Source organism: Perissodus microlepis, chromosome 10 (genome assembly GCF_051167445.1).
Source record: "Perissodus microlepis isolate ML-2025 ecotype Zambia chromosome 10, ASM5116744v1, whole genome shotgun sequence".
In the NCBI taxonomy this organism is placed as follows: Eukaryota; Metazoa; Chordata; class Actinopteri; order Cichliformes; family Cichlidae; genus Perissodus; species Perissodus microlepis.
The window spans coordinates 33,894,406-33,903,903 of NC_140470.1; the positions used below are offsets into that span (position 1 = coordinate 33,894,406).

Consider the following 9,498-nt stretch of genomic DNA (forward strand, 5'->3'; position numbering starts at 1 on the left):
TTTGAATTTGAAAAAAACTCGTTTGAATTACTTGTTCTCTTTTAAAGAACTGTCATCCTTGCAGGCTGATTCTACATAAATAGATGATATCACCTGAGTGCCCAGTGGTGTAATTTAACAATGATATTTTGTTACCAGAAGCTCAGACACATGGGCTGCATGGATGGAGTCAGAGGAAGGCTGTCGAGCCTGAAGCTCTTCTCCCATTGGCCAGGACTCTTAGAAGTGACAATGTAGAAACCTGATGGCATTCAATACAAACTGATTAATTGGAATCAATCTTTAAATCATACTGACTGATGATTCAGTAGTAATGATCTCCATGTGAAACTCACCTGAGCTGTTACCCAGCGTGTGGTCGACACTTGGGCCAGTTAAAGTCGGAAAAGTGGGGCCTCTGATTCGAAACCAGTCCCCGTTATCATCTTGCTGCTGCCTCCAGAAACACATGCCCTGCTCGAAGTTGCAGGTGAGCTTCTCCTCGTCTACACACAAAAACACATCAGGCAAAGGGAACGCTCAGAGAACATGTAATAGTCTGTTAATCACATCTTACTTGACAGCGTGGAAATGTTGGCGGCACTGTACGTGGCTATGAACCCTGACAGATTGTTGATATCATCAGAGGTGAACTCCACAGTTGATTGGTCGGTCAGCAGCCACACATTTCCAGGAGAGGTGGAGCCTGAGAACTGAGCTGCCAATCATTAAAACAGGAGGTGAGCCATCGGGTTAAGGATAGCAGTTGTGGTCTGTTCAGACTGACTGTGGGATTCACCTGTGAAGACTTTGTTTGGTCCCACACCTTCATAAAGCCTCAGAGTGTCGCTGTTTTCTTCAGTTTCAAAATGAGGGAAGGTAACCTGAACTGAAAGTCCGTCATCAACCCTGAAAACAAACACAACTCTTTATTAGTGAATGAAAGGCCTTGTTTTAATGTCTGTTTTACAAAGAACTCGCCATTGATGTGTTGGGGTGTGTCTGTTACACTGAGTGTTATAGTGTGAATGTTACTGTGTGTGTGTTACAGGGACCTATTAGGACATCCTGATAATAATGAATTACAGTAAATGGTCTGTATTTGTATAGCACTTTACTTAGTCCCTATGGACCCCAAAGCGCTTTACACATTCAGTCATCCACCCATTCACACACACTGGTGATGGCAGCTACACTGTAGCCAGAGCTGCCCTGGGGCGCACTGACAGAGGCGAGGCTGCCGGACACTGGCGCCACCAGGCCCTCTGACCAGTAGGCAACAGATGAAGTGTCTTGCCCAAGGACACAACGACCAAGACTGTCGGAGCCAGGACTTAAACCGGCAACCTTCCGATTACAAGTCGAACTGCCAACTCTTGAGCCACGATCACCCAGTAGTACCCATATTGTATAACTAGTCTGTCTGTTCCTTCTAATATATGTTCCAGGTATTTATTTCCTTTACAACTCCAGTCTGGAAAATTAATTATATTTTTGTTTTGTAATATGTCAGGGTTGTTCCAGATAGGTGTACGTTTGCATGGGATTAATGAAGACTCTGTTATTTTTAGAAATTCACACCATGCTGTCAGAGAAGAGCTGATATTGATGCTTTTAAAGCATTGATGTCGTTTGATGTTTGAGCTGATTAATGGTAATTCTGAAATTTCTAGATTATTGCATAGTACCTGTTCTACATCTAGCCAAGGTATGGTTTAACCATCTTTAGGTGAACTGAAGCCTGGTAGCTAAGAAGTATTTTTGAAAGTTAGGCAGCTCTTGTCCTCCTTTATCCTTGTTCTTTTGTAGGCTTTGGTCTTGCACCACTTGGTGGAGATGGACAGCAGGTCAGGAAGCTCTTATTGAATGAGGCGTTCAGCCGAGCGCACCACTCTTTGCAGATCTTTCTGTCCTGCTTGGTGCCGATGTTTCCCGTCAGGATGCTCTCGATGGTGCAGGAGAGTGATGGTTCTTAAGCACCCTCAGCGACAGATGGAAATCTCTAAGTCTTCTGAGAAAGAAGAGACGCTGGCAGGCTTTCTTAACCAGGGTGTTAATGTGACAGGACCATGAAAGGTCCTGAGTGATGTGGACACCCGGGTACCGGAAACTGTCCACTCTCTCCACTGGCGTGCCACTGATGATCAGAGGAATGGCTTTCGCCATCTTACAATGCATTCCCCAACTCTCTGTGAATGGTACTTATGGCCATTGATCAGTGGGCTTTGATCAGTGGTTGTTGATCAACGGTCATGAGAATTTGCATAATTATGATTAAGGAACTGACCTCCCAGCCCATTGTTCCTTCAGTGGGCTGGTTTCAGTCATTATGCAAATGTCCTGTTTATAAGATTGAAACCTGCAGTCAGCTGAGACTGAAGAAGTCACTTGGATGACTGACGAAACGTTTCTCCCACTGAAAACACAACGTCCAGATGAACAGAATCAACTTTTGGAGGGGAGACTTGTTTTCCCACCCTCACTGATTGGGGTCTGTCTGTGAGGAAGTTGAGGATCCACTGACACAGTGATGAGCTGAGTCCTAGATCCTTCAACTTGGTGAAAAGCTTAGAGGAAATTATTGTGTTGAATGCTGAACTGTAGTCCACAAACAGCATCCTAACATAATCCCCTCTGCCAGTGTCCAGGTGACTCAGGGATGTGTGGAGCAGGTGAAATATGGCATCGTCTGTGGAACGATTAGTCCAGTATGCAAACTGAAGTGAGTCAATGGTGGCAGGAAGTGAAGAAGTGATGTGATCTCTCATCAGTCTTTCAAAACACTTCATCACTATTGGAGTCAGTGCTACTGGGCGGTAATCATTGTGGCAAGCATGCTGTTGTTTCTTCGGGACAGGGACAATGATGTACTCTCTGAAGCATGTGGGGACCACTGCTTGGGCCAGAGAAAGGTTGAAGATCTCCGTGAACACCAGTGCTAGCTGGTCAGCGCAGGCTCTCAGGACCGGACCAGGGATTGCATCTGGTCCTGCTGCCTTCCTGGTGTTCACCCTGTTGAAAGCTTTCCTCACGGCATGCTCTGTGATGATGACAGCGTTGTCTTCACTGGTGCACCCCATGTGCGCAGCCGTTTGTTGGTTTAATTGCTATAGTGTCGAAGCGAGCATAAAATATGTTCAGCTCATCTGCCAGTGAAACCATTCATCATTGAAGAAGCTGGTCGTTTATAGTCCGTCATTGTCCGCAGTCCCTTCCACAGGCTCCCAGAGTCGCACTGTTGTAGCTGTGACTTTGTTTTTCCCCGTAGCTCCGCTTTGTCTTTCTGACCACGCTGCACATGTTGTAAGACGCAGCCTTGTATTGGTCCATATTCCTGGAGACAAGCGCTTCATGGTAGGCGGTGTCATCAGGTAGTTTCCCAATAAATCCCACAACAGCTTCTGTAAACATGTTAATGTCATCAGAGCTGCGCCGAAACATGTCCCATTCTGCATCATCCAGTGCGTAACTGAGAGGTCCATCCAGTGTGCGACCTCTCTCCAGATTGGTGCTTGCTGCTTTAGCCTTTGTTTGTAAACAGGCATAAAGAAGATGGCGGCATGGTCCAATTTTCCAAATGCCGGCAGAGGCTGTGCTTTGTAGCAGTCCTTGGAAGGAGTGTAGCCGTGGTCTAATGTCCTAGTGCCCCTGGTGGGGCAGGTGATGTGCTGGTGAAGGTTGTGAAATGTGCGTTTGAGATTTACTCTGTTTAAATCTCCCATAACAATGAGCATGGGGCCCTGGTGAAGTGCTTGTTGTTTTGCAAGCGTCCAAGTCTGCGTGAGGTGGAATTTAAACAGTGCAGGCAATGACTGCAGTGAATTCCCGAGGGAGACTGGATCACTGTTACCAAAACAATTTCCCCTAGGTATCAATAAAGTTAGGGTCTGATTCTGATTAATGATCAAAAGTTCCAAATGTCCTATGTGGAACTTTTAGAGCGATTAGAACATGCTGTAGGTATTACAGGTACTGTGCTGCAGTGGTTTGTATCATATCTATCTAATAGACTCCAGTTTGTGCATGTAAATGAAGAGTCCTCTTCACACACTGAGGTTAATTATGGAGTTCCACAGGGTTCAGTGCTAGGACCAATTCTGTTTACATTATACATGCTTCCCTTAGGCAGCATCATTAGAAGACATAGCATACATTTACACTGCTATGCCGATGACACCCAGCTCTATCTGTCCATGAAGCCAGATAACACACACCGATGAGTTAAACTGCAGGAATGTCTTAAAGACATAAAGACCTGGATGGCCGCTAACTTTCTGCTTCTTAATTCAGATCAAACTGAGGTTATTGTACTCGGCCCTGAAGATCTTAGAAATATGGTATCTAACCAGATTCATACTCTGGATGGCATTATCTTGGCCTCCAGTAACACTGTGAGGAACCTTGGAGTCATTTTTGACCAGGACATGTCCTTCAATGCACATATTAAACACATATGTAACACTGCTTTCTTCCATTTGTGCAACATCTCTAAAGTTAGAAATATCCTGTCTCAGAGTGACGCTGAAAAACTAGTTCATGCATTTATTACTTCCAGGCTGGACGACTGTAATTCATTATTATCAGGAAGTCCTAAAAACTCCCTGAAAAGCCTTCAGTTAATCCAAAATGCTGCAGCAAGAGTCCTGACAGGGACTAGAAAGAGAGAGCAGATTTCTCCTGTTTTGGCTTCCTGTTAAATCCAGAATTCAAAATCCTGCTCCTCACATACAAGGTCTTAAATAATCAGGCCCCATCTTATCTTAATGACCTTGTAGTACCATATCACCCTATTAGAGCACTTCGCTCTCGCTCTGCAGGCCTACTTGTTGTTCCTAGAGTATTTAAAAGTAGAATGGGAGGCAGAGCCTTCAGTTTTCAGGCCCCTCTTCTGTGGAACCAGCTTCCAGTTTGGATTCAGGAGACAGACACTATCTCTACTTTCAAGATTAGGCTTCAAACTTTCCTTTTTGCTAAAGCATATAGTTAGGGCTGGACCAGGTGACCCTGAATCCTCCCTTAGTTATGCTGCAATAGACGTAGGCTGCCGGGCTATTCCCATGATGCACTGAGTTTTTCCTTTCCAGTCACGTTTCTCACTCACTATGTGTTAACAGACCTCTCTGCATTGAATCATACCTGTTATTAACATCTGTCTCTCTTCCACAGCATGTCTTTGAATGAATTGAATTGAAAAAGTTGATTTGAATAAGGGCTCAGAAATGTTGTAGGTGGCTGAGTTTATATTGGTAGAAATGGGTCTGAGTGGGACTCCTTTGTGGAGCTTCAACTTACATGTTATAGCATAGTATGTAGGGTGGTTGTTGGAATTTATTTTTTAACTTTAAGGCTAATATCTAACAATTAGCATCCTATATTTTGTGCTTTTTTTCACTGCACACAGTGTATAGTAGAATAGTTTTGGATTCACTCTGATACTAACAGACAGGGCCATTCTTTGGGCCATAAACCTACTGAAATACACTCTACTCCCATTCTTTAACTGTACAGGCATGACCGGATGACAAGAGGTAGCTGTCATGGTAATGGGAGTGTTGCCTGTAGAATGGTCATCTCAAAATAAGGAGATGTCGAGAAAGTTGCAGAAGAAGAAACATGAGCCGACATCAGACCTAAGGCCACCCTCAACTCTTTTGATCAACCATGTTAACATTTTGTTTTTTTGACCTGCAATAAAAAGTGTTTACTGCATGGGGGCGGCAGCTTTTTGTCTCTGAGCCAGAGAGGACATCCATGGCTCCATGTAAAACAATTTAAAATTCTAACAATTTTCATACGAAGTTGTGAAAATAATTGGAGCATATTTTTCTTCGCTATCATAAAAAACCTAATACGGTCAATGCCTTTATCTTCTTCAAGTTGTTGTAGGCAACTGATGACTGTCTTTTTGTGGGATGCTGTTTTAAGGCTTCATAGGTATGTTTGTCACTGGGGAGTGTAGTATTTTCTGTGTGATTATCAGTTTTGTTTGGTGCACCTCCCACGCTCAGGGAAGTGACAGCCTTCTTTTCTTGAATTGTGAAGTTAGACAGAGGAATTTTTGCAGTGAAGAGAGTAGCTGAAACCTTCATCGTGATTTTCTCTGTTCAGGTTGTGTTCATTTATTATTCCTTATGGTTTGATGAGATCCACTCTGACCAACTGTTTTTGTTTGCAGTGTATAACATTTCCAAAGTTGCCCTTCTTTTTCTTTAATGTCTTGGACCATCCAAGCCTTGATCTGAACTCTTCCACGGCATGCATTTTTAATTTCTCTTTGATATTTGGGCATATTGGGACCCGATGAATGTAAAAATAAAGAATTATCAGATTTTTTTTTACCTTATTTTTGCTTTTAAGAAAAATAGGAGCCACGTATGAGGATATTCGTTTAAAATTTTGATAGAACAGTAGCAGTGTAATGTCCTCGTAACCAAAATGTGATGTCCACATATGTGGACGCCAGGTCCTAGGAGGTTAAAAAAGTAGGGGAGGAGTGTTTTAAGGCTGATTTATCTTGTTCTGGAGTACATATATTGTGAAATGGGGCTGTCTTATCCTTTTTCTGAAACCTGACCGAAACTTTTCAAATAAGCCATTCCTCTGCAAATGACCTGTTAGCAATTACCCTTTCAAGAATGTTTGATATGAAAGGAAGGTTGGAGGTTGGCCTATAATTAGCTAATAATTATAATTGGTATAATTGCCGGGTCTGGAGATGGTTTTTTAAGTAATGGTTTAACTACTGCCAGCTTGAAGGCCTGTGGTACATAACCGATTATTAGACATAGGTTGATCATATTTAAGATTGAACTTCTCTGAGACCCAGACCGAGTTACAGAGTGCGTGTTACAAAGTGTGTTATAGAGTGTGCATTATAGTGTGTGTTACAAAGTGTGTTACAGTGTGTGTTACAACGTGTGTTACACAGTGTGTTACAGAGTGTGTTACAGAGTGTGTTACAGTGTGTGTTACAGAGTGTGTGTTACAGAGTGCGTGTTACAAAGTGTGTTATAGAGTGTGCATTATAGTGTGTGTTACAAAGTGTGTTACAGTGTGTGTTACAACGTGTGTTACACAGTGTGTTACAGAGTGTGTTACAGAGTGTGTTACAGTGTGTGTGTTACAGAGTGCGTGTTACAAAGTGTGTTATAGAGTGTGTGTTATAGTGTGTGTTACAAAGTGTGCTACAGTGTGTGTTACAACGTGTGTTACACAGTGTGTTACAGAGTGTGTTACAGTGTGTGTATACCAGTCTAACCTGATGATCCAGCGACAGAAGCTGCTGCTGTTGTATTTGTCTGCCTTTGATGAACTGAACAACCCGCTCGGGCCCCTCAGCACAAACTGTCCGTCACATGCTGTTGCTATAAAGACAAGAGTGATGACATCATCACAGGAAGTTAAATGTTTTTAATGAACACTGTGCCCAACCACGTCTATCCCATGTGTACAGGAAAGCATTTGTGGAGATGTTTCTTTAAGAGAGCTTCTGCTTGTGCTGCTTACTGTTTGGGATTAAACTGGGTAGTTTCAATCAGAGAGCCATGGTTACAGTGTAACAGCACAGTCTATTCTAGGCTCTGGAAACAAGTGGACCTTTTACATCAACACAACAGACACTAAACTGATCAAAGAGACAGCAAACACAGGAAAAGTGCCCAGTGACGTACTGATGAGTTACACACAGCTGCTGTTATTAAACCAGTGAGGCAACCTGGTCTCAGAGCTAAAGCACAGGAGGCGCTGATGGTCTTTATAACAGCGCTCTGAATGCACCACAGCAAAGCCCAGTGCTACTCATCCTCCTGATCATCTCCAGACCATCACACAGACACACACACTCACTCTCAGTGATTCTGCAGCTGCACAGGAGCTCTACAGGTAAACCTCACCACAAACGTCAGATATAAAGAGAAATCGTCACTGACCACAGAGAGCATCAGTTTCATCAGAGGCATCGGGACAGTCGTCCACTCCATCACATAGCTGACTAGTCAGAATACACGTCATCTCATCAGCACAGGAAGTTTGATAAGGGCCACACGTTACTGCAGACAGAGAGCAGAAAAATGTTAAAATGTCTGCATGAACATCTGGAAGGATGCAGCTGAAGAGGCATCACCTCCTGTAGGGTTGATGCTGGTCCCTGCAGAGGCTGTTGTTCCAGATGTTCGAGATGCAGTTATAGCTGCAGATGTTGTTGCTGCAGATGTTGTTCCAGATGCAGATGTTGTTTCAGATGCCGTTATTTCTGTAGATGTTGTTCCAGATGGAAAAGAATAAAATACAATAGAATAGCACTGTATTGCCAACAAAATTATGGTTGCTCCACACCAATTGTGCTGGAGTAAAGTATAAATAGGAGACAGGAGAAACATATGCTATCAAGAGAAAGGCACACATTGCAGAACAAAGTGCGTGGAAGCAGCGTGGAGAAAAGACTTCGACTGAGTACTGAGTCTGTGTGAGTGTCCTGAGTGATGAGGGTTACACAGACCATGGCTCAGATCGGTGGTGGGTTTGACAGGGGTGCGGTGTGGGGAGGTAGTGTTTGTTAACAGTCTGAATGGCTCAGGGTAAGAAGCTATTTGAGTCTGGCGGTGTGGGACTTGACTGACATGAGGCACCAACCGGAGGGCAGTGGGTCAAACAGGTGGTAGACGGGGTGTGAGGGGTCACCTCTGATGGCCCTGGTTTTCCTGAGAAAGGAGGCTCTGGGGTGTCACAGGGCAGCCAGTGAATTTTTGGGCAGTGTTATGACCCTCTGCACTACCTTTCTGTTCTCAGTCGAGGCCACTGAGTACCAAACACCAGGCAGGAGGAGAGCATGCTCTCCACTGAGGAGCAGAAGGCCAGCAGCAGCTCCTGGTTATTCTTCCTCGGGACACGGAGGAGGTGCAGCCGCTGCTGGGCCTTCTTCACCAGGGCGATGGTGTTGTGGATCCAGGTGAGATCGGCAGGGAAGTGGGTGCCCAGAAACCTGAAGGTTCAATTTAATTTTATTTATACAGCGCCAACTCACAACACCAGTCGCCTCAAGGCACTTTATATTGTAAGGTAGACCCTACAATAATAAATACAGAGAGTTTGAAGTTTGAAGCTGCTGTTGGGTGTTGGGGGGCTCTGGGCGTTGCATTGTATTTAGTGAGGGCTTGGATGCTTCTCCACCCTGGCAGAGGTTGTTATCAGTCAGGAAGCACTTGTCATCCACAGTTTTCAGTTAGGAAAAACCCAGATGACTTGGTCGCTGTTACATTTTCTAAACAACACTTCATGGAGAAAAGAACAGACCAAGTGAAGGTCTCCAGGTCCTGCTCCTGAGATCATCATCTGGCCATGATTTAATGACCCGGGTGCTGGGAGGAGTCTGTTTCCTGAGGGGGGTGTAGGCAGGGATGAGGAGCAGAGAGAGGTGGTCAGATTGTCCCACATGGGGAGGGATGTCGCTCTGTAGGCTTTGTTGCTCTGCATTGCTTCGTAGATGCAGATGTTGTGTTGTCAGGGCTCTCTGTAGACACA

At 44.3% G+C, this 9,498-nt stretch overlaps 1 protein-coding gene across 1 annotated transcript in view; it reads right to left on the reverse strand.

Annotated features, from left to right (window-relative positions):
- The window catches only part of tmprss15 (transmembrane serine protease 15), a 31,513-nt gene that overhangs the window by 19,559 nt on the left and 2,456 nt on the right, over positions 1–9,498 (reverse strand). The window contains exons 5-11 of the mRNA XM_084941081.1: positions 8,102–8,230; positions 7,908–8,027; positions 7,238–7,343; positions 779–888; positions 557–697; positions 336–485; positions 136–241 (exon numbers count right to left, since the gene is read on the reverse strand). Coding sequence (XP_084797207.1) covers positions 136–241; positions 336–485; positions 557–697; positions 779–888; positions 7,238–7,343; positions 7,908–8,027; positions 8,102–8,230 — 862 coding nt within the window. The remainder of the gene's footprint in view (positions 1–135; positions 242–335; positions 486–556; positions 698–778; positions 889–7,237; positions 7,344–7,907; positions 8,028–8,101; positions 8,231–9,498) is intronic.